General features: G+C 39.0%; 2 protein-coding genes across 5 annotated transcripts in view; both read right to left on the bottom strand.

The window, feature by feature from the left end:
• Positions 1-1649: 1649 nt before the first annotated feature.
• man1b1a (mannosidase, alpha, class 1B, member 1a) lies at positions 1650-12925 on the bottom strand. 2 transcript variants are annotated; one of them, XM_049737198.2, is made up of 14 exons: positions 12629-12925; positions 11709-11847; positions 10486-10594; positions 10186-10268; positions 9708-9838; positions 9449-9567; positions 8801-8992; positions 7586-7734; positions 7005-7193; positions 5669-5859; positions 5462-5582; positions 5025-5219; positions 4599-4730; positions 1650-3467 (listed from the first exon to the last, which is right to left on the bottom strand). In XM_049737198.2, exons 2-14 carry the CDS (start codon positions 11811-11813, stop codon positions 3258-3260), a joined length of 1926 nt encoding a protein of 641 aa, XP_049593155.1. In that variant the 5' UTR covers positions 11814-11847; positions 12629-12925; the 3' UTR covers positions 1650-3257. The 2 variants fall into 2 exon arrangements, with proteins under 2 accessions (XP_049593155.1, XP_049593154.1); XM_049737197.1 differs by having other exon boundaries at positions 10117-10268; positions 12629-12924.
• Positions 12926-14807: 1882 nt separating this feature from the next.
• si:ch211-196i2.1 (collagen alpha-1(III) chain) overlaps positions 14808-25095 on the bottom strand; it is a 38768-nt gene continuing 28480 nt past the window's right edge. For 2 of the 3 annotated variants that reach the window (XM_049737159.2, XM_049737160.2), the window contains 27 exons: positions 24964-25017; positions 24531-24584; positions 24137-24244; positions 23979-24032; positions 23779-23886; positions 23169-23222; positions 22968-23021; positions 22721-22774; positions 22573-22626; positions 22299-22406; positions 22098-22151; positions 21930-21983; positions 21798-21851; positions 21176-21229; positions 20894-20947; positions 20748-20801; positions 20401-20508; positions 20280-20333; positions 20045-20098; positions 19801-19818; positions 19629-19682; positions 17297-17359; positions 17055-17220; positions 16729-16838; positions 16298-16378; positions 15929-16111; positions 14808-15693 (listed from right to left, as the gene is read on the bottom strand). In XM_049737159.2, the coding sequence (XP_049593116.1) occupies positions 15544-15693; positions 15929-16111; positions 16298-16378; positions 16729-16838; positions 17055-17220; positions 17297-17359; positions 19629-19682; positions 19801-19818; positions 20045-20098; positions 20280-20333; positions 20401-20508; positions 20748-20801; positions 20894-20947; positions 21176-21229; positions 21798-21851; positions 21930-21983; positions 22098-22151; positions 22299-22406; positions 22573-22626; positions 22721-22774; positions 22968-23021; positions 23169-23222; positions 23779-23886; positions 23979-24032; positions 24137-24244; positions 24531-24584; positions 24964-25017 (2067 nt within the window). In that variant the 3' untranslated portion in view covers positions 14808-15543. Of the gene's footprint in view, positions 15694-15928; positions 16112-16297; positions 16379-16728; positions 16839-17054; positions 17249-17296; positions 17360-19628; positions 19683-19800; positions 19819-20044; positions 20099-20279; positions 20334-20400; positions 20509-20747; positions 20802-20893; positions 20948-21175; positions 21230-21797; positions 21852-21929; positions 21984-22097; positions 22152-22298; positions 22407-22572; positions 22627-22720; positions 22775-22967; positions 23022-23168; positions 23223-23778; positions 23887-23978; positions 24033-24136; positions 24245-24530; positions 24585-24963; positions 25018-25095 lie in introns of those variants that run through there. The other variant, XM_068652730.1, reaches the window with a different exon arrangement.

Below are 25095 nucleotides of genomic sequence, written 5' to 3'. Positions count from 1 at the left end.
CACACTAGTATAGTGGCAGAAAAAAACGCTCTTTCCCATTTTACTGTTTTATTGTCCCGTTCATCAAATGGGCATATTCACAGCCCTTTTTTTTTTTGCTCCAATTTGTTGGCCACAGCATACGGATAGCTGCAGGGTTCTCAAAGAAAATCCCTCTAGACTCCTCCTGGGAAACAATTAGTTTCTGAAAACTTATTTTTTGTTTCCATCTGTGGGAGAGGTGCAGCTTTAAGCCTCGGGCAAAATCTGCCAGCCTAACCACAGACCATCATAGCACTTCCAACAGAGTATCCCACGGGTCATCAATAGCATAAACCTGAGAACTATGCCAAGCTAATTATGCGCAGACCATGTGAACGTGTTGGCTTAGATTTGCCACCTACGATGGAAATACTGTAAATCCCACACGGCCGGAAATAACGATACAACAAAAACAACTTCAGTGCTATTTGGACCAGCATTCCAAATAACGCATGCAATGAAAGCAAAAGGCCCTATTCGACTGTTTGAATGAACAAACAGAACACTGACTTGTTCATCTTTTCTTTCTCAACATTTCTTGAATAAAACAAAAGCATACAAATAAATATAATTCAAATGGCATTGTTAATCATTGTTTTACATAATTTATTAAAATGGGATATAATAGTAGCTCATCATTTTTCATGCTGTGAATGATTTGCAATTCCAGTCTTGTCTGGACCAGGTCTAGTATCCATCCAGCTAAGTCTGTCTGTCTGTCTGTCTGTCTGTCTGTCTGTCTGTCTGTCTGTCTGTCTGTCTGTCTGTCTGTCTGTCTGTCTACACATCCATCAATTGCCCTGTTGACAAAATGAGAGTCTCTGGCACCACCTACTGTACACTGTCTTAATTAGGATTAGGCTCCAAATACTGTACATTTTTGTTTTAGGTTTAAGTTAGCTGTTTAGCTGGTTTTGTAAAAACAAATACAGTACTCACTATATCATACAAAACAAACGGTACTACTCGTCTTGTAGGCAGAGGAAAGCAGTGATGAGTGTTGGGAATCTGACCGTGGAATATGTGGAAAAAAGGGGTAAACTAACAAATCTGTGGTGTTTATTGTTTAAAAATTCTATGTATTCTTCTTCAGGTATATATTATCATTTTCCATTGGAAGGTGAATTGCTTGGTGATGATTCAATTAGGTGTAATGAGAAAATTACAGTCTTCTATGAATTAGTGATAAAGGATTAAACGGCTAATTTAGTTTCAATCCCTTTGTCATTAGGATGTGTTGATAGGAAGTCAATTGGGTTTTTTGAGGACATCGCTGAGAGCTGGATGAAATCAAAGTCTGGCAGTATTTTTGTTTAAAGCTGTATTATTTTTTTTCTTGATTACTGTGTGTAAAGATCGATCACTAACTGAGAAGCCTGATTAGTAACATTCTTAAATGTCTAAATACAAATAAAAACTGAGTTAAGTGTAAGGAAATCTCCAAATGGTTGTGCTTGACGCACACACTTCATTAACTGACACATTTGTTGAACATTTGTTGAATCTCAAGGTTGATTGAAAACCTTAATAGCTTTGTGGTAAAAGATCACCATTTAATAGCTCTATATATCGTCTTTTAGGGATAATTAAATAGGAGCATGACAGTGTGAAATAAGTCATTGTAGAAGTGAAATGTATGTATATTTAATTAGGTTATTTACAATTTTTCCACAAAGTCAAAAACTTATCAATTATTAAGCAGACATTAGTTGCAGGTAAAACAGAAGGCATCTTGATGGAACGGAAAGAGGGTGCAAATATGGCAGTGGTTCTGATGTTAAAAGTGGAATGCTCAAACTTAAAATTGCTGTTGGAGCAGGAAATGCAAGTTCAAAATCATTTATACAAAATATGTACATTTACATTTTGTCAGCTGCACACTACAATCAATAGAAAACAGCCAATATGTGTCTGCTGCCGCTTCATAAGCCTGCAGCAACAATACACGACGACAGAGATCAGGCACAGTATAGCGTGGGTGACTTTAGTGCACATTCAGTTATGTGGCTCAGTGTGTAGACCTCTGTTAAATCAGAACATGAACAGATTGGATCTTCGCCATGAGAGGAGAACGTCTTAAGAAATGTCTGAATCACAATTTTATACGTAGATGTCCTTGGCGCTGATGCTATTCAGGGGTGAAGTACAACCACTTGGGAATTACTTAAAAGAGCAACAAAACAAATTTGGGGGTTTTCCTAAATTCTTCACCTTAACATGACTTTTGGGCAGTTCAAGTCTCCCCCACTGTTATGGGAGCCCTTTTCTATCTTTGTATCCCTGTTCCTAGATGTGTTGCCGCAGGCATATAAAACACACAGGAAGCCTCCAACGTCAGAATTGCCCACCCCTGATCTAAATACTAATATTCCCTTTCATTATTATTATTTTTTTTAATACATCAATTTGATAATGAATTTTGCATCTACTTGGCTCTTTGTTGCTATTAGCAGTTCTTGGTGAGTAAACGCATTCTGGGGCTTCCCAGCTCTTTGGCATCCAGTATATCTTGGTGACATTCCAATACGACATGATTAACAAAGTGGACTCACAAATCTTTCTTTCTTAAGCCTGCAGGGGTTGGTGACGCTTAAGTACAGAGCAGTTATTCATGTTCTTTTTGCGCCATGCAAAAATACCTGTATGAATGGAATGGTTGGCTATAAACATTTTGCTAATTGAACTAGCTTTTGTACAATAAAGCCTGTAGGATTTTTAGCAATGAATTGAAATTGAATACAAGATTAAGATTCTGACAATTAGTGACTTAACAAATACAGCAGAGGATTTTGTCCAAAAGGCTAACATGTAGACTTAGACTCAACTTTATTAATCCCTTGTGTATTTAAGATTCAAATTGCATACAAGAACTGACAGCAATCTGTTTAAATAGAAACTTCACAACCCTCTCATAGTCAAGAGTCAAAAACACACTTGGTGTTCATACATACTACAAGAAGTATCAATGCCCCTCAGGGGATAAAGACCTTCCACATATAACAAATCCCAGGCCCACATCCAAACCTTTTTATTTACAGCAGAGACCAGCTCAGCGCTTTTCCTTGAGAAATATTTCACAGAAATTCCTCCACATTGAAAACGTACCAAAGCAATGGTAGCCTGCTCCCCCATGGGTCATTGACCAACACAGCAGTCCAGTAGCTTGACAGCGCACCTGGCTGAGGAACGCCAAGACTCTTACAAGGACTGAAGCACATATCTCCTGCATGGTGCCATCACTTGGGTGGCGAGGGCCATATAGGAAGCGGGTGGGCCTCGGTGTTGAAGACATATTTGTCCAGACTGAGAAGATCCATGTCATCAGAAAAGAGCAGGTAAAAGTATTTCAATGTCTCACCCAGGAAGAAACTCTCCATTTTGTCTCTGGGCTCCAGGTTCTCAGGGTCACGGACATTGTTGATAGATGTGTAGCCTCCATCTGAAACCTATAAATAAGCAGGTTGGTGCTCAGGTGGCTCAAATGTATTATTGTGAGGAAATTAATGGGTAAAGATGCTTTGGAATACAAAATGACACGAATACAAAATGTCCAGTACTAGAGCTGCCCTGCGGTTACCTGGCGACCACAAGATTTACTCCGCCTATTCCACAAAATCTGCTGGGATAGGCTCCAGCATGCCCACAATACTATAACATTCAAGCTGATTGCGTGATGTGGCAACTTGCACAGCCTACCAAAACTTCTGTTTTGACCAATCATGGCAACGTAAATGCTAATCAAGCAGTTTAAGAAACACAAACCTCTTTTCCAGCTAAAAATGTACACTTGCTGCTCTTCTTCCAAAAGGAAACTGTGAGTAACTGTGAGAACAGAATGAATTGCCGCGTCCACGCATTCGTTCACTGGTTGTCCCAAAGTTTGATTGGTTGTTTTGTTTCCCCCGGCCGTAGTGCTTGTTGTTTTCGGCGCAGCCACATACCCCGCCCCCAAACACATTGTTGCTTTGTGATTGGTCCGTACCTCCGGTGGTTCGGCTCAGAGAAAATAAAGTTCAGTACAAGATCGATATTGTGTTTTGGTGAACTCACAAATACTGTGGGAAATCAGCTTGCGAGCAAGGTTAACAATACACTAGAGTGGCTTAAAAAAAAATATATATATATTCTGTCTTTATGAAGGTAATATTTAAGTTTAAGTCCATATATGTTTTGAAGACTATCAGCTAAATACTCCAAAGTTCTGTAACCTTTAATTCATATGTATTATTATTATTAATTATTATTACGTCATTATTATCACCTGATCGGCTTAAGAAATAAAAACTAGGGTTGGTTTGGAAAAAAAAAAAAAAAAAAAAAAATCATCAAGAAACATTTCTCTGATTAAAACAATTTCTAACAACCTGTTGACCAGTGTTATTTGTACTTTTAGATTCAAGCTAGTTCTGTAACCATTGTGTGGGTTTTGGTTTCATTAACAGAGGGCTACAGAGTATTTTGTGCACGTGTGTATACTACTTTCTATCTTCTAATAAATTATTTGCTGTTAAGAAGTTTTAATGTACAAGGGATCTCTAAATTATTTTGGTAAGCCTGTAGCTGTTCATACATTTTACCTTGGTATACTTGTTGAAACTCTGCAGAATTTCCCATCCCCATTCTCTGTACTTGGGGTCCTTTGTGAATCTGTACATGTAGAACAGACTCTCCACTGTTTCTGGTCTCAGCAGGTTATGTCGGTCTGCAGGCTATATTTTTTTAAAAAACAGAACAGCAAAAAGAAAAAACTTTCGACACAGCAATCACAAAATAATATCAACTCGGAAGTCATGCAATGTAAATTATGCAAGAAAAATCTATGCATCCTGTAGACCCTTCTTTTTTGCCCCCAATAACAAAACTGGACGGAAAAAAATACTGCAAATTGTGAAATGCATCGCAGGTCAATACAAGGTATTCAAAGAAATAAGACAGTAACTCTTATAAGGACACCTTTTGAAAGTGCAAAATTAAAAAAAATGCTAAGGGATGTAAAACCTTACCTTGACATTAATGTCATTATTATCAGTGGCATGTAGGTTGAAATGCACAATCTCTGGGCTAAGTCCAGTCTCCATCTGTTTGTACATGTGGTGACAAGTCTCCATTAACTGTGAAGCTAAATCCATGTGGTCCCCTGGAAGGTCATTGTGGGCTCCCAGTGCCAGGGTCCCGGGCAGGAAACATACCAGGTGGTCCTGAAAAAAGAGGGATTTGATTGGAAGACAAGAAAAATATTTACAAGTTGATCATTTTGAGTTTGACTCCAATGTATCCAATTAAAATCAATAGCTGGATAAGTGGCCCACCGAGATGTGCAAAGTATTGCTAAATACAATGACAAGGTAACGCAAAGGTTTTCAAAACATAAATAAGAAGTTTTATACCATCCGAACAAGCAAAGTTTCAATATTTGGCACGTCTTTGTTTGCATTTCTACCATTTTGGGACTGAAGCGGTTATGGGACAGCTCCCCAACAAAGGTCAATTTGCGTGGCCCCGTTTGTCTGACGAGGTGTTTTTTCACTCCATCGATTGCTTCAATGTAGTCCTCCAACAACCTGACAGAATAGAAATAAGACCATCAGATTGATACTAATAAAACGTGCATCTATTTTTATGTTCCATTGAACATGTCCTCACTCACTCATCTTCAGTCTTGCCTCCCTGGAGCCACTGCTTGAGCAGGTATTCATAGTAGCTGTCAGCTCTGGCGCCCAATGTATAAATGCCTCTGTGAGAAAACTGGCCACTGTTGGTGTTGATGAACATTGGGATGAGACCATCATGTTTGCCCGGCAGCTTGTGGACCTGCCTCATTACCTCGTCTACGGCCTCCTGAAAAGGATTTTCATGTCACGAACACATACCGTAATTTCCGGACTATAAGCCGTGACTATTTTCCAAAATTTTTAACCCTGCGGCTTATAGTCAGGTGCGGTTATACAAGATTTTTTTTCGTGATTTTTGTGATGACTTGATCAGTTTTATACACTCGTAAAAAGGCTGTGGGCCACTGTTGTGCGGTATCTTGAAGAAAAAAACAACAACAAAAATACTATTTTGAAACACTACTATGGCTGCTGCTTATTCTGGCTGTGTTGCTTGTGACTATTATGAGCTTTAGTAGGAATGCACGCTAGGTGACCTGCGTCAAAGGGCTCTAAACACTTTCTCTTACTCTGCCATGTGACTCAGAGATTACAGAAAGCAGTGGCGCTGTTTGGACCATCTGCATTGTATTAAAACCCAATCAATCAGCATTTAAATTCAATTCTTCTGACATTTTGCTCACCAAAAACAAGTTGTAATGAATGTGAACTTTTAATGCATTTTATTCAGAAGGTTACTTTGAACCCTGAGGCTTAAATGGCAGCGCGGCGTATTTATGGATTTTTACGGCTTACTGTGTACTGTCTTTCTTTGTAAAAAACTCATGTGCACGTGCGGCTTATAGTCCGGTGCGGTTTATGTAAGAGAAAGACTAAAATATCCCAGAATTTTAGCTGGTGCGGTTTATAGTCAGGTGCGGCTTATAGTCCGGAAATTACGGTAAATGTATTTAAAAAAAAAAAAAAAAAAGTTAATCTGCTTAATGTCACCTACATTTCCACACACCTTGCTGTTCAGATAAAGTCTGCTTGCCCACAGTCATAATAGCAGCACACCAAAGCACAACTTGATTTCCCTTCCCTTTTAAATCTTTTTTTATTTTATAACAGTGACTGACTTGTTTTCTTCCCCAATCCAATCGTCAAACGGACCGCAATGCAACCCACTAAAGTATTTAGTTTCACAAAAAGTTTTTGGAGGGGCACATTTCATATTTCTTTGTAAATGGAACAGGGATAATATGCACCTACAATGCAAATAACATGTTTGTATGACACTGCGTCAAGAGTCATACATTAGGTAATTAGAAACATGACACACACATCACAACACACACTACACCAGATTTGGTGATGTTCTGCCTTTCTGACCTTGTACTGTGGGTCCTGAGTGAGACGGCTCAGCTCTCTGAATTCCAGCTGAATGCTTGTGACCTCAGCCATGGAACTATCAGTCGTCCATCGAGGCGGGTGAGCTGTTCCCTTCCCGATATTCACGTCAGAGAAAGGAATCTTAGAAGGTGTTTTGAAGGCAGGCATCAACCTGGACCCAAGGTCTTTCTGTAAGCAGCGCCGTCAAATTGAGTTTCTTGAAAACACAAGGTATGTCAGAAAAGCTCCAGGACTGGTACCACTAAAGACATATTTCAAAACCAAACTACAAGATGTCCTTACAATTAATTTAACAATAACCCCCTGCAGCTTCCCAGCCTTCTTTGTTACATCCTCAAGCACTCCAGGAAGGATTCCTTTCAGGATTCTGTGCAACTGTGCTGTGGTTTGAAAGATATATTTTGTGACACCAGTCATGATAACTTTCTGACACAGCTTGTAATTCCTAAATAAATTACTTACAGTAACGTCAGCACAACAACAAAACAAAGAGCGAGTTTGGCTTTTAACAAAAAAGGCACCCGCTGAAACAGAAAAGAGTTGCTTGCGGGATGACTCACAGCTTTATTCAGGAACAGCTGGTCTCCTGTTAGATGGTAGGTACTCAGCAGACCACCAAGGATACGAATGGTTGTCTCGAAAAGATTCACATCCACATTTTGGTTGAAAGAAAGCTTCTGCTCTATCCATTGCTTTGCCTCTGCAAACTCTGAACAAAAAAAACAATGTCAAACTGAATGCCATCCAAAAATGTATGAGGCTATGATGAAAATAAAACAGTAAAGTTAGTACAGAGCTATACGAGTGTGTGATGACATATAACATTTGTGACGACGATCAAGTGTGTGACGACACATAACATTTATTGCAAGCACCTCAAGACCGTGGAGATGACAGTGGACTTCATCGCCACTTCCACCCCTCACCATCCTCAGCAATGCTATTCTCACCAGACACCTTCACGTTCCTAGGATCCACAATCTCCCGGGACCTGAACTGGCCACATAGACTCCGTCCGGAAAAAGGCCCAGCAGAGGTTGTACTTTCTGAGACAGCTCAGGAAGTTCAACCTGCCACAGGAGCTGCTGAAAACCTTCTACACTGCCATCACCCAGTTTACCCTCTGTAGCTCCATCACTCTCTGGTTTGGATCGGCCACCAAACAAGACAAGCGCAGACTGCAACAGACAATTAGGTCTGCGGAAATAATATAATCGGGACCAACCTCCTATCTATCTAAGACTGCTACATGTCCTGGACCAGGAAACGTGCAAGTATCATCTCCGCAGACCCTTCTCACCCAGTACATAGTCTGTTCAAACTACTCCCCTCCGGACGGCGTTACAGAGTGCTGTACGCCAAAACCTACAGACACAGCTTCTTCCCCCAGGCTGTCGCTCTGATGAACTCTCACCACTCATAGAGACTCAAAGTCATCACTGTGCAATAACATCTTGTTCTCCTCACTTAAATATTGTTAGTTACCTGAATGTCGTCAGTCACTTAAATGTTGTACAGAGGCTGAGAACAATTGGAGTCAAATTCCCTGTTTGGCATGCCCAACTTGGTCAATAAAGCTGATTCTGATTTAATTATGTCACATTTGATTTGCATGATGACCAAATTATAAACAATTACAGTACAACCTGGCTTAGCTTGCCTATTTAATGTCATCAAGATACTTGAATTATTCTTCATGTCAAAGCATTCATTTAGGAATTGTTCCACCTAAAAAAAAAACAGTTCACATGAAATATTTCCAGTTAACAAAGTACCTTCTTTCAGGCCCATAATCCACATGGTGTCCAGGGAATCAATGAGGGTCAAACCCAGACCAAACCACTCGCTAAACGACTTTGAGATGGGCTTGAGTTCATCGTGGCCCCAGGCGTAGTCTTTGTAGCCCTTCCATGCATGTCTGAAGGCATCACGCACGGCCTCCAGCCTGTCCAAACCTCCAAATTCACCTATAAACAAAAAGGCAGGAGGATAATAACTTCAGTCGCATCCAGTCATTGAGTCAGTTGTGCTGTATAGCATGCAAGTAGCTGTGTGTGTTTTTTGGGATAAAAAAAATACATACACACACACATACATGTGTGTGTGTGTGTGTGTGTGTAAAATTGTCATTCTAGAGATGAAGGACATTTTGCCAAATTTCAAATAATCAATGCACAAAATACAGAAAGAGGGCCTTGTGAAAAAAAAAACTCCTTGTCCAAAGACAAAGTGAGAGCGAAAGAGGAAAAAAAAATGTTTCGGAAGTTATCATACTAATTCCATAGGACTGGTTTATTTGGAAATGGCAAACAAACGTTAAAGGCAATAGGTTCTTATGTCACAAAATTCCAGCTCCCTCATCGATAGTTTGGTCTTACATTACCTTGTAGTAAGAATGCCAACAAAGGAAATTTGGCACTGACCAGTGGTTGGGACAGTTGCGGCTGGGATTGCTGGTACCGGGACACCCGCAGCAACCTTCTCAATAGCTGAGGGTGGAGGCTCAGTTACCTGATCAGCTTCAATCATTGCTCCTCTCCAGCTGAGTAAAAGAAGAAAACGTGTACAGTTCTTTAAAAGTGGGACTGTGAACTTTTAAGTACCAGTAAAAAGATGCTTCAATCACTGCAATGCAGCTTGCAAACACTATATCAGTAATGCTTTCATAGGCAAAAAGCCTACCTGACCAACTTTTTTTGCTTCTCTCCATTTTCCTCTTCATCTTGTACTTGTTCTTGTCTTCCCATGACAAAAGTGTGTGAAACGTTTACATTTTTCTGAAGATTTGGTGGTCCTCTCTTAAGAATTTTTTTCTGTTGACATGCACAGCAAATGTTTCAATTTACTACACAAGCAGCACTTTAATTCGTTGCGGACATTTAAGGGGTGCGGGTTTTGCCTTTATGTGCTCAGACCATTTTAAAATATAGGGTGTGGGTTATGTCTTTCTGTGCTCAGACCATATTAAAATATACACGTAAAAATGTCATTTGTTTCTAATCCGTTACCTTACATACGTTCTGTGAGTGTGCATGTCCAGAAAAAGTGTTGCTATGGTTTCAAGGAACATATACATAGAAATGTTTCTCACATTTATGGGAAGTTTTTGAAAAATGTGGCTGTTTGGTCCTTTAGGGTCAGTCACAGAATGTGGACTCACAACTGGTTTAAGATTCAAATCAGGAAATGCACGCTTCAGCTCATCTTTATTCATTTCCAGCCAGTCTTCCTTTTTTGAAAAATCTAAAAACAGGCAAAGAAACACATACATAAGGTTTAGCTAAATTGGGATATTGTGAATCAACCTTTTCTAAACCGCTAGCAATATGACTACAAGAAATGGCAATATCGGAGGATTAATCGTCATTAGCTATCTCATTAAGGGCAAAATCCAGCTGATTGTTTCCACTACTGCAACCGGATTACCGAGCGTGATGTGCATTCAAACAAGGCCACTTACCTGTTCTTGGTTTTGATATGTGGGAATAAGAGAGGAGTGCCAATACGAGAGTGAGAGCAAGGAGAAAGAGGATAAGGCTTCGCTGCAGTCGAGACAGCTGCTTCCATTTCTGTTGGCACGTAAACCAAGGTCGGGGTTCATTTATGTAACAAAACACTAAATTTTAAAATGAGCTAACATTGATTTATAATATGTACATTGTCTGCAGTAACCTGTCATTTATCGATACTTCACACCTAACTGCATTATTCTTTTGCGACTTTTCTTATCGTTTGATGTTTGTTCTCATGGATTCCTCCTTCAGTCTAATCTTTAGTCAGTGGGATGCATGTTTTGCTACCACACAAATATGCTGACATTTGATGCGGCACACTGAACAAAAAGCCATTATCTTGTCTTTTGCATTTGGTGAGGGGAAATCCTTCTGACAGCCAAGTTGTCTGATTTGTAAAAAGGGTAGAGCAATGCATACTAAAATTCCTAACTCTTTCCACAATACAGTATATACAAAGGACACATAAACAGATAAGACAAATAATAAAATTTCAGATAAATACAGATCACAAACAAATAACTGCATTTTTTAAGTGTAATAAGGTGCCTAAGGGCAAAGTTTTATTTGTTCTGTGAAGAACAAACAACCCAAGGTCTTTGACAGGAACCTGACTCCATTAGTTAGATTTTTTTTTTTTTTTTTTTTTAGCCATAACTCAGCGATGCAAAATACTTGACTGACAGTCTTGTTTTAATGTTGCATTTATGGGATCACATCTGCTCACACACAGTGCTATATATAGCAACATTGTACAGATGAATGGATGATTGAGTTTGTGTTAAAAATCAATTTCAGCAAACAGAAAAGTGCGGTCTAGAGGCAATAGTGCAGCGTTAACTTAGCAGCGCTAATGAGAAAAATATCCAAAGTAACTAACATTACAAATGGACGGAGTAAGATTTTGTTGGCACGACTATTATCTATACCTATCCAGCTACTATCATTACCTAGTATATTTGGTCTATCTTTATATGTCAAAATAATTTGTTCCAACCAAAAGTGTGATGCTTGAAGACCCAAGTCCTAAATGAATCAATATTTTTAGTGTCCATGAAAACACGGCATCCAATCATAATAACGTTGATTGACATTGTGAAATAACCATAACATCAACCTACAATACATGAGCAGATGAGATATCTGTGTCCAAGTGAGTGTGTGTACCTACCCTCCAGTATGACTGTTTGCGGTGTTTCGCATTGTTGTAAATGTGGCAGTTTGGATCAGTGAGCGTAAGCGAGATGAAGTCCTTTCTCGTTGATGGATGCATCATGTCATCAGTGAAGGGAAGATAGCGGTCATTGACACTGTATTCAGAAGCCAAGAAGAAATGTTATTACCCTCAAAATTAAAAAAGAAATTCCATATGTTCTGCAAAATCTTATCTGCTGGCTTAAGAGGGGCGAGTACCCTAACCAGCCCTAACTGAGTTATCGGCTGCCCTCTTGTGGCTGTTTTATCAGAAACAAACAAAGATGAGAAGAATAGAAAGCTGCCATTTATTTCATGCAATTTTAAGGAAAATTGTCACATGTGAGTATGTGTTTTTTTTTTTATTATTGATCACTGTTTTTGGGAGAAAATATGTTTATCAAAACTACTAATGGCACCACTATTTGCTGTCAGTATCGGTGACGAATCAAGAATTAAGATCTCGTAATGGTATTGATTGAAAAACTTAGCAAAAACAGCATGGGAGCTTATCGACCCTCAATTTGAAGTGTTAAGTAAACGCACAACAAAAACAATTGCATACTTTCAGGTAAGGAAAGTAGACACACTATTTGGTTGCTATACCACAAAAGCAGTTAACTTTGCCTTGCATGAATTTTTATCTAGTATATATATATGAAAATGGTACTTCTTGGCTTGCCTTTACCAAGTGCCAGAATCAACCACGCACATCTGCTCATGCATTTTTATTTTTAATACAGGATTCTACAACAATTTATTGCTTTGACTTCCTTGACATGCGTGCATTTTGCAGCATAAAAGCACTTAGATAAATCAAAAATACATCTGACACTCTGTTTCTCTTGTTTCCACGCGTCCACAAAGCCTGATAGGGTAGAATTTAAAGCCACTTACCTGAAATTCTTTTTGGCTTCTTCCGTTGATGTTGTTCTCTGGAAAGCTAACCGGCTACAAGATTAGCTAGCTGGCTAGCGGGGAGAGTCTCCTACGACAGGAGACATAAAAAAAAAAAACTAACCGGTGAAGCTCAATCAATTAAATCCATAACTGTAACAGAAGACACGGACTTATACGTGAATAGTAAGCACGTTGAACAAAATATTCTGGAGAAATCCGCTGTAAGGGAACCATACGTTGCACGTGACGTCAAATCACGTGTCCATTTTCTTCTTCGCGTTCCCGCACTAAACTATGCGCCCCCTACAGTCCATATATGTGCACGATATTAAAAAGAGAACGATTTTTGTTAAGGACGTTCTCAAATAATCATATTCATATATATATGCCCTGCGATTGGCTGTGTTAGGTTACGGATTTTAGTTATTGATCTGACTCCAAATTGCGATCAACACTTAACACATAAATTGCTATGTCCTAATCCACACACTGGCGCACCTAACAATTTTGCGAGTTCGTTCTGTCAAAGAGAAGACCAGTAGATCAATCAGACCAAATTTACCAATTATTTATTCCTGACAAAGCGCACTAATACAGGCCTGGGTCCCGGGTCCCTCACACTAAAACTCGTGCGTTTTTGTGACCGCCAAAAGACGACACATTCTTCCGGGTTGCCCAGTTTTAAAGAAACACAATATGAATATTAAAGCATGCAAAATATTGTGAGATGATTGGTGGATGGCCATCTCCTTCCCGTGTCGGTGCTATCGCGTAGGTCAGGTGGTTGGAATTTCCCGCGAAGTCCAAGACACATAGACGTGCTGTTGTTCTCATTCCCGACCTTGAGGTGTTCTCTCGTACCGGTACTCCCTGTCTGGGCCTATACACAACACTTCCAAGAAAACAAGTTCATGCAGTTTGCCTGCACATTCTTCGCCCCCCACCAATCCACACGTGCACTCTAATACTAGATATTAATATGATTATAAGTTTAACACAACCTTAAAAAATATGTTTGCAAACTCCCAAAAGCACATTTCCCTTTAGCTGGCAACCGGTTCAGGGCGTCCATCCCCCGCCTACTGCCTGACTACTGCTGGAATAGGCTCCAGCACGACCGCGACCCCCGAGCGGACAAGCATTATAGAAAATGGATGGACACGCACACTCACACGCACGCACACACGCACGCACGCACGCAAGCACGCATGCACACACACACACACACACACACACACACACACACACACACACACACACACACACACACACACACACACACACACACACACACACACACACACACACACACACACACTGTTGAGTTGAGCTGCAGGCCGCACCCCTCTCTGGCTGAGCTGCCTCAGGTTAGGGTGTGTCTTCCTACCTGGAGGCAGCTGATTAAGTGCACCAGGTGGAGATGTTGGAAAAATCAGTGTGGTTTTGAGGCACTCACATACAGGACATTGAGGAGCAAGCAGTAGGTGTAACAAAGGGAAAAGCTGGATGTGAGGAAAAGAGACTGCAGGACAAAGGCTTGTAAAGACAGAAGAAGGAGCCGATGAGCTTTTGGACATTCGCATGTTTTGCAGAGAAATGGACTAATAATGTGATGACTGAGTTAAAATGTGTTTGTGATTAATCATGTGAAAACTTCAAGACTAACTTAATATTATTCGGGTGAAAATACAGTTAATAACGTGGTGCGTTTAAAAGGTATTTGAGCTAGAAGTAATCCATTTGTATGTGTCTATATACAGGGGTTAAAACTGCTTTGTTTGGGAAAAGACCTTTAAAAATGTATTTGTACATATAATGTATGTATTTCATTTATTTTGGGTACTTTAAATATGGGTACTTTCTACTTATATTGAAGTATTTGATTTAGGGTTATATTTTGACCACCTATTTCTGGTTGTGTTTAAAGGTTTTTCACCTATGTGGTTTGGACAACTCTGGAAAATAAAAGAAAGAAAGAAAAGAAGTCCGACTCTTGTACATTTGAGTGAATTCTATTCGAATCTTCAAAGCAAGCCTCCTTATCAAGTGGGGGAACTGCAGTTTAACCTCTCGAGTGAGGTCCACTTGACACACACACACACACACACACACACACACACACACACACACACACACACACACACACACACGACTAAGTAATGGTCTTAGCAAAACAGAATGTTCACGCTGGCTTTATTTACTGAGCAAGCAGATAAAAACACATTATTTGGCACAGCACCACATATTTTGATATGATCATTGATTTTTGAGGTCTGGAATAAGGCCAATCAAAACTTATTTACTAAACCACCAACAAACCAAAAGAAAATAGGGAAGCTATTATGAGGTAATAAACCTTTGTAAAGTTTCCCACTTATGGTTACTTAGATTTGTTCTGCGACAATGGCCACCTGAATGTCACTTCTCTCATAATGATCCCATTTAAGTTAAAATATGGTGTGATGTGGGAACAAAAGTGGATTCAGCGCCCAGGCGTACAAAATCCCAAAACCCAACCTGAGAAATATTTAAATGAAAACTTAAAACACATGAAACAATTCATTGTATGCCTGACAAAAGACAGCACCAAATTGTTCCACATAAGGTTTTAGATGGATTAAATGCATGTGGAACTCATAAATAAACTTTTATCAGCACCTTGAAAAGAGACAGAAAAGTTCACCAGTGACTATTTTCCAGCAAGGCACTATGTGGAAGTTGATAATTATTATTTACACAATGTCTGTAATCAGAGCCCTATTTACATCATGTAAGCATCTGTAAACAATGTACTTTTTTTGTCAGCCTGAGCACACAGCAGTCATTTAGCATCAAATGATATCCCCCAAGACAAAAAAAGGGGCATCTGTGTTTGCATCCATGACCTGAAAGTCTTCAGCCGACAAGTTATTCTAACTGAAACAAATGGGTCCAACACTGAAGCCAAATTGATGTGTAAAGTTTCTACCACCCAATAGTGCCACATCTCTCACAGGAAGTAGGTGGAGGTCCTCAAACTCAAACACTGACTCCTGGGGTCCTGACACCATCTTCTCTCCAGGCTGATAATATGGAAAGAAAATGATATAGAATTTACTCTCCTGTCATTTTAAAACAAAAATCATAATCATTTAATAGTACTAAAACAACAGAAACACAACAATTAAAAACCAGACCAAACTTTAACCATGTTTCACTACTAGGTTGAAACCAAAATGAAATCTGTAGGCTACTAAATTGGTACCATTACAGCTGGCTGCAAATTAGTATTATAGAAAACTGAAATATTTTACATACCACACAATCTTGAATTGCTCCAAGGAAACTTTGCGTTCTTGTGTCAGTGAGGAATTTGATGTCACTTTCAGACGGGCCCAATTTATGTCCTGGCTGGCAGAAGTAGGTCATTTTCTGCGTGGCTGTGCTACTGTGCAATCTCAAAAAACGCATCTGAACCAAGTTGGCACCTGGGTAGATAAACTTATCAAAGGAGACATATTGTTAAATCTTATGACAAAACCAAAGAAAAAATAGCAGTAGCAAAACAAAGATTCTTAGGTATGACTGGCTAAACATGGTATTAGATAACTAATTCAATTTAATATCTTATACAAAGCAGTCACAACATGCACATGTTGTCAATTTAAATATTTAGGTTTTGCATACCTGAAATCCTTGTTCCAGCCTACTGAGCCACTGAAAGGAGCCCTCTGCAGAAGATTCCTCCATCCAGGCTTTCATTGGCAACTGCAGCCAAAGACATAATTACCCATTTGTATCCTGTGCAGATTAGTTATGTACAACTATTGCATCTTTTATTAGTCAGTAGCAAGTCTCAAATTACAGAAATGAGAACTCCCTTTGGGTAATTTGTAACATGCTCTATTTAGCGCCATTAACAAGGAAGGAATAATAAAATAGAAAAAGAGAGGGTGTTGATTAAAAATGCCATTTTGTGCAATGTTACGGTCTATTATTCCATTCAGTGGATTCATTATTGGGAATTCATGGGTATGGCGACTAATAAATCAACAATGATTGACATAAAAATGCTCATTAACGTGACTCGATAAGTTTTATGTTCTTGAGTTTTGGACCTGAGAATCTTGAGGATGAAGGCATGTTTGTATAGCTGAGCTAGAGAAGCTGCAATAGGCTGGCAGAGCATCAGCAGAGCTGCCTTGGTTTGGGTCGATGTAATATGTTCCTAAAGAGAACACACAGTAAGACTTCAATATTCAGGTCTGCGCTTGGAAACATATTCACACTGATAGTTCTTTAAAACCTGGAAACTTGTTACTGTTGGAATTTGTGTAATACATCAATATCATTTAATACAGTATATAATAGAATTTTAGAGGAAGAAAAGTTAGTAGCAGTTCAAAATGTGTTTACAATGCATTTTGAGTATTGGCTAACTGACCATTAGCATATTCTGGATGGCAGAGCCAAAGTTCCAGACATGTGGTGGCGGGATGTTCTTTGGTGCCATCAGGAGGATCAATCAATAGTCGAAGCTCCTGCTCTAGAGACTCCAGAAGAGCTTGGATTAAAGAGTAATTGGGCTTGTCAGAGACATACGTTAGTTCCTAAACAGAAAGAGAAAAAGGTATGCATCTAATCATTTTCAAATAAACACAACTTTTGTTCGTATGTTGTACCAACCTTGAGTTCTCTCAAAGTTATGTTTATAGATGGTCCAGGAGCTCCAGGAAGGCCAGGAAGACCCTAGACATAAGGATGACAAAAACATTAAATGCGACCATAGTCTCTCTGGAGTGTGAAATTAGTGACATCACTCGAAGTGTATAGTCTCGCATTGTAAATACAGTAATCCCTTGTTTACCGCCGATAATTGGTTCCAAGACCATCCGCGATAGATGAAAATCCGCGATGTAGAGAAAATATACTGTTACAACATCCATTTTATACACCTTTTAGTATTTTTAAACACTGCATTGTACTTTTAAATGCTTTTTTGTAATTTTAATGCTTTTGTAAAACTGGCTTTCAGAAACATTCTTATTTAAATAAATAAATAAATAAATAGATGAATGAATGAATAAATAAATAAGCAAATACATAAAAGTATATATATTGTTACAATATGGATATATGGATAATATGGAATATGGAGCAATACGGATAGTAAATAAAAAAGTTAAAGTCCCAATGATCGTCACACACACATCTGGGTGTGGTGAAATTTGTCCTCTGCATTTAACCCATCCCCGTGTGATTTTGCTCCATCCCCTGGGGGAGAGGGGAGCAGTGAGGAGCAGCAGTGCCGCGCTCGGGAGTCATTTGGTGATCTAACCCCCTAATTCCAACCCTTAATGCTGAGTGCCAAGCAGGGAGGCAATGGGTCCCATTTTTATAGACTTTGGTATGACCTGGCCAGGGTTTGAACCCACAACCTTCCAGTCTCAGGGCGGACACTCTACCACTAGGCCGCTGAGCTGGTTATAAATAACCTTATAAATAAGGTAGGATATTTTGAACACACAAATGCACTGTTACAAATACAGTCATTCAAATTTTGGAATCTGGTAGAATTAAAAACTGCTCAATTTTTCTTTAAAGCACGTCAAAATTCACTCCCTGGAAATATTCAAAGATTGTTCAGTGAGCGAGAAGGGGGATATGAGCTGAGAGGCAGATTGAACCTCAAACAACCGATTGCTCGTAGCACTTTGAAGAGCATGCGTCTGTCTGTCTGTGGTGTGAAACTGTGGAACAAATTGCTGGAAGAGATCGAGGAATGCAAAAATCTTGTCCAGTTTAAAAAAAAAAAAAGTACAAAAACTGTATTCTGGAGAAGTACAAATCTGATGGGAGGTAAATCAGGACCTATGGGACATTTTGTATTTCTATTTGTGTACGTGTATTTAAATGTATAGGTGGTAGGTGGCGTGTATATGGGCATGTATGTATATGTATGAACACTAAGTGTTGTAAATATATACATTTGTGTATTTAAATGTATGCATGTGTACTGCATATGCCTACATGTAAGACTTAAAGGCAAACAGGTTAGGGCATTTACAAGCTATTTAGCTTCAGCCTTAACCCTTTCGGTCAGCTTTCTGAACTTTGAGCCTTAGGGCTTTTTTCATTTTGTTTTGTTTTGTCTCTGTGTTATTGTTGTTTTTTTATTCGCCTTCTGTGGATAGTTTCGTACTGAATATGATGTATATATTTTGCTGATCGAAATAAACTAAACTAAACTAAATATCCACACAAGACTTTTATGAACCTTTTTTGAAGCGCAAACGTGTCTGGCTCCTGTCTGCTCTTGCGTGCAGGCCGGCTGACGCTCCCAGCCGAGGGCATCCGCTTAAGACTTTTCTAATTTTAATTTCATACACTCTATTGTATTTTCAAATACGTTATTGTATTTTAAACACTTTTTAAAATATTTTTAAATGTAAAGGTGTCACAGCTCTGCATGCTCTTGCCGTGCTGACCGGCTGACGTATCCCTGCAGCCTAGCGCGAGGGGATCCGCACAAGACTTTTATAATTTTATTTTTAAACATTCTATTATACTTTTAAACACTTTATTGTATCTTTAAATACTTTTTAAATAGCTTTAAAAAGCTTGCTATGCCCTTCTGCTTCGACGAGGCACGATGCAAGCTCCCTGACCGGCTCGTTCGCTTGCCTCTACAGGTTTAAGCCAATCATTGGCAAGGATACAGATCAACATGATCCCATTGGTCTCGTACCGGCCAATAATGTGCTGTAAAATCATATCGGCAGACAAAGCCCCGCGCTCCAAGTGACATGCAGAAGGTTGCGATGCACCGAATATATCCGCAATATTTGTTTTCATAAAAATCCGCCATGCACCGAGGCCACGAGAGGTGAACCTCAAAGTAGCGAGGGATTACTGTATTGGATACTTATCGGAATTGAGCCAGTCAGACTGTCTTAAGAAAATCAGGAAGATGATGAAAATCAGAATTGAGCTGCAGTAGCGTATATTTTGAACTTACAGGGCTACCTCTTCTGCCAGACAGACCAGGCAAACCCGGGTAGCCTTTCATACCCTGCAAAGAGAAGAAAAAACAATGATCAAAACATGCGTATAAGCACACAAATACCAAACAATGACTCAAAATAAAATATATTAATTTATTGAACTATAAGCCAATGTATCTCTCCTACCTTTAATCCAGATGTGCCCTGTAACACCCAGAAGAACATGGACATGGATGAAAATCATTGCATAATCTTTCTGCTATTAAGCACTTAATATAGTACAACAATATGACAGATGGCTCAAAATGTAAATAGGAATTGAACGCAATAATGATTAGAAAATCACTGGCGAATACAAGTAGCATAAACAAGATACGGCCATGATGTTGCATGAAATATATCACAAGAGTAAATTAACAACATAACTTACAGGCAAGCCAGGCAAGCCTGATGTGCCTCTTGGTCCTGGTGGACCAATAATTCCCTGTGGAAGACAGAGCAGGGAGAAACTTTTATTAAATTAATGTGAATCCTTTTTTGCCAAAACATGTGAATACACAAGCCCTAACCAGACCAACAGGGACATTTATCAGTGGATAATGTAAAATAATTGTTTTTAAATAATCACAAACAACAAATGTAAGTTGCTTTTCCTTCAGCTTTACCTTTTCTCCCTGTTGACCAACTCCACCCGGCAACCCAACAGGTCCACGGATCCCCTGCACAAAAAATGACAGTTTTGGCCACTTGTAAGCCCCCCAAAATAAATAATCATCCAAAGCTTACCTTAGTGCCATCAAATCCAGCTATTCCCGATAGCCCCACGTCACCTTTTTCACCCTTTCCTCCTTTAACACCTCGATCACCCTTCTCTCCACGTAAACCAGGGTTACCCTTGGACATACGAAAAAGCACATCACTTGTGATTATTACATTTTTTCATAATTCGACGATAAAGGTCACAGTATACTTACTTCCTAATCATTGTGTAATTAACCGTATTAAAGCAAAATCACTTCTCAGCACCACAACACAAATACAAACAAACAAACAAACAAACAAACAAACAAACAAACAAACAAACAAACAAACAAACAAACAAACAAACAAACAAACAAACAAACGCCACTCACGATGGTTCCAGGCCAGCCAAGTTGTCCTGCTAGTCCCGTTTCCCCTTTATCACCCTGCAACATGAAACAAAATGTATTCTAAGAGCGTGGTTGAAGTTTTAATAAAATATGCACAGAATATGTGGTGCTGTTTCCAGATAACCTACTTTTGGACCTCTGATGCCTCTGGTTCCACGGATTCCAGCTTTTCCTCGTTTTCCCTGCAGCCAGGTTTGTCATGTTTTGAAATAAAGAAAGAGGTGAAAACTATTTTGATGAGCCTTGATGACAAAGGGGCAGTCAACCTGCATTTTGCATGAATAATAAACAAAACATATGTTCACATTTATCTTCTTGCTCTTAAATATAGGTGTACTGCAGAAATAGATCCCTGAAGTATTTAGTCTCATTACATGGCAACAAAGACAAAAATTAAGATAAGGTTTTACCCTCCGCCCAATACGACCGATCTTTCCTGGTGAACCACTCTTGCCGTCCTCTCCCTGTAAGAGTAAAATAGCAATGACTAGGACTTAAGCACATAGCAGGGGAACATGGAAATGTATTATAATTTTTTGATACACCAAAATCAGAACAACCGCATATCAAGTTGCAGGACCGGAGAAAAACTTTGGGAGAGTTTTGGTGAAGAATTTTAAAAGGTTTAATTAGTACAATATCGGACCAGCAGATATAGAAACAGCATCAAATTTGGATTACAATACAACCTATATATTTTTTAGATCACCAGTCTGTGGCTTCCTCTCAATAGCTAATGGGAACACAAATTTTTGGGTCATGGAAAAGTCCTATCCCAGCTGCTTGAGTGAACCCGGACAGATCGCTGGTCATCATAATTCTTTGGCTACATGGACAAAATTTGAACAGAATACAAATATGCAGCATTGGTTACGATGATTTATTTATCTATTCATTTGTTTATTCACTTTGTCACTTAATCTTTTGCACACTGATGCAAATATTCAGAATGTATTTTGATGTGAAAGGACACTTTTATACTCCAAAACAAATATATAAGGGTAAATAATACAAAGACCATATTAGTATTACCTTTTCACCTTTCATGCCCTGTTTGCCCTCAGGTCCTTGTCTTCCTTGCCCTCCCTGCAAAGTAATATTTACTGCTTGCAAAAATGATGAAAACGTGACAACAATCTTAGTTAAAGACACTGAAAATCGTACAGTTTTCCCAATGCGACCGGGAGGGCCCTGTGGTCCCATCTCTCCAGGAGCTCCCTATTGGACAGACAAAAAACAAAGTCCAAACTGAAAGTGGTCATGGAAAAACAACGAATCCATGTGCCCTCTGAATGTAAACCTTTGTAAAATATTTAGCAAATTTGCATTTACCTCTAAGCCGGGAAGAGCAGAAGGACCTTGTATTCCTGGTAAGCCTTCTTCTCCCTGCAAAATCAATCAAAACCGACTTGGTCAAATGTATTCATTTTGGTGAAGAACATCATGTAATCGATTCAGAATTAATTAGGAATATTGCAGCTCCATATGACACGGACTGGGTAAATGTAGCCATTGTTTTATTTGTAGAATAACCTGCTGCCCTGGCGGGCCTGGGGCTCCAGGTTCTCCTTTCGTTCCCGGTTGCCCCGGTTCACCTTTAGGTCCTAGGTCACCTTGAGGGCCATCCTTTCCTTGTTGACCCTGTTTATGTTACAGAAGAGAATCTTGAAAGACTTATGTAGTAATATAAGATGGTGTCTTGTAGGTTGGTGTTATTTTTGTTTATTTTTGGTAAATCTACACAGATGTTGGGACATTTGGTAACAAATCTGTTTAGAATTTTTTTTTTTTTTCATTTTGAACTTACATATGGTCCCAGTTTTCCAATGTCTCCTCTGATGCCCCGCACTCCAGTTTTCCCCTTCAAATAAGATATAACACAAGCACAGCAAACACATTCACAAATATATCCTGTGCGCGTGGAAAAAAAATGTTTGATATGAATAAAACTTTACCAAAGGGCCTCTTGAGCCTTTAGGTCCTGGTGTTCCAGTATTACCACACTCTCCCTGGGAAGGTAAATAAAAGTCATTTAAAGTTCTGCAACTGAGTAGTGCATGGGATGCATTCCAGAATTGAGGGACAAACTAGGATCAAACCTCTTTTTTGTTAAGAAAAAAAAAGGTTCTAAACACATTTTGTCATGTCATATACTAGAAAATGTTGTCCAATTCTGGAGTGACCCACATAATAAAATATAACCTTTTGTCCTTGAAGTCCCTTTGGCCCGGGGGATCCAGGAGTTCCTGCACTTCCCTTAGAGTCAAACAAACACACCAGAGAAGTATTGAAAAATTCAAAATTTGAAAATTGAATGGGATGACATATCCTATATTGATTGAATACATTTTACTCTTGGCATGATTAATTCATAGCCATGGTAAGCAACAAATATGGACTCACCTGTAACCCTAAAATACCCGCAGGGCCCACTTCTCCAGCTAGACCTGGTTCACCCTAGTCATTACAAAACAGAGACATAAAATTTAGCATTTGTTCCCAATACAAAACAGTAAATCTTCAAAGACTCAAGGTGAGATGCAAGGACCGCACCCCACCATTAAAAATGTTTTCTTAGATTGAACTAAAATTCTGAAAACAAGTTTGAATATTTATCGCAAAGGCTCTATTCATTGTCGATTACCACCACGCATCGCAATTTGAATCATGCCATTGTTCATGGTACTGTAAATGCATATCCAGTAAACCATAAAATGTGTGTTGAAATTTAAGTACACAAAACATGAGTTGTATAAAACTACGTTCTGTAGTTGTACTATGTTCATTTTGTTTTCAATTGTCAATTGTTTTACTGGTTCTTTTATCACAAACAAAATATTTAGGTTGCATATGATGAAGGCGGAAGTACTTGCCGAAACAAGTCAGGTAATGCAACCTTAATATTTTGTTTGTGATAAAACAACCAGTAAAATAATAACCACCTTCTGTGTTGCAGTGGCTGACAATTACTAATTTTACCCAAAAATACATGTTAAAAAAAATAATGGCTCACCCTTAATCCAACATTGCCCTTCTCCCCCTTTGGGCCTCTTAGACCATTTTCTCCAAGTTCTCCCCAAGTGCCCACAGGACCAGAAAAGCCTTGAGGTCCCACCTCACCCTGCCGCCAACAAACAGTTTAAACAATTGGAAGCATATAATCGAGTGCCATTTAACTTTGTCACATATTTTAAGGCTATTAGAAAAAGTGACCTTCTCTCCTTTGAATCCAGGATCTCCTGCTTCACCAGGATGGCCGACATCCCCCTACCATGGAGGAGTAAACATAACTCTTTAATAGGCATTTGTATGAGTCTTCAGAACTTGAAAGTAGGATGATCTTCATTCAAACAGAAAATCAATGCACCAACCTCTTTTCCGATGGGTCCTGGTGGACCCTGTAGTCCCTTTGTGCCCTCAAGTCCTCTCTCTCCCGCTAGTCCTGGAGGACCGGGTTTTCCTTGAGGCCCAGGGTCCCCCTGTTAGAAATAAGCAAAAAAAGGTGGAATTATGTTGACTTTGCCTTTTTTCCAGCAGTATAGCAAGGCAAGATATGGATTAGGGCCTAATGATTAGGCCATCAACACAGCAAAGCGCAGAATGACTGTTTTTATCTTTCTGTCATCTTTCCATTGGATGCAGCAGTATTGACGATGACAAGGATAGATGAACAATAGTAATCAGAAATGCATTTAAATGCTTACATATGATGGTTTTGATCAAACAATGATAAAAGGCTTTGCAATGAATCTTCAACTGACTGACCGGGTCTCCTTTCCATCCAGGTGGTCCTTCATCTCCTGTATTACCTGGTAGACCCTGATAAGTGAAAAAATAATAGTTCAAAGTATACAAACAAGTGATGTATACACCAACACATGATTCTGAACATGATGCAGTGTTGTTTTAAACTATTGCGCATTACAAACACAATAGAAAACATAATAACAATCACAAAATTATATTTATAGAAGTGAAACAAAAACAAAAAATAACTAAATAGTATATTACAAAATGGTTCGCAGTCTTTGCATGTTTTCAGCACTTATTTTCATATTTAATATATTTAGTAACAGATTACAAAAATAATTGACAGGGTCAAAATTCAGAATGACAAAAAACAACCTGAAATATGTAAAAGGAGGATAAATGTCCAATTGATTGATTTAAAATATTTATGACCTTATATAAAACCAACCTGTTGTCCATCAAGTCCAGTAGGGCCGTCATCACCGGCTAAGCCAGGTAAACCCTAAAGGTAACATAGACCAACTTTTAATAGTCCAACACTAGCATGCAAATACTATAAATCCTTAACTGGCAAGAATAC

Source organism: Syngnathus scovelli, chromosome 13 (assembly GCF_024217435.2).
Source record: "Syngnathus scovelli strain Florida chromosome 13, RoL_Ssco_1.2, whole genome shotgun sequence".
Classification (NCBI taxonomy): domain Eukaryota; kingdom Metazoa; phylum Chordata; class Actinopteri; order Syngnathiformes; family Syngnathidae; genus Syngnathus; species Syngnathus scovelli.
This window is presented reverse-complemented; position numbering and strand designations above follow the sequence as displayed.

Excerpts from the sequence above, each read along its gene's own strand:
- man1b1a (XM_049737197.1), bottom strand. The coding sequence starts at position 11,813 with ATGATGCATCCATCAACGAGAAAGGACTTCATCTCGCTTACGCTCACT. Across the intron at positions 4,731-5,024 it reads ATAATGACATTAATGTCAAG|CCTGCAGACCGACATAACCT; the intron begins GTAAGGTTTTAC and ends AAAAAAATATAG. Across the intron at positions 3,468-4,598 it reads GTTTCAACAAGTATACCAAG|GTTTCAGATGGAGGCTACAC; the intron begins GTAAAATGTATG and ends GCTTATTTATAG.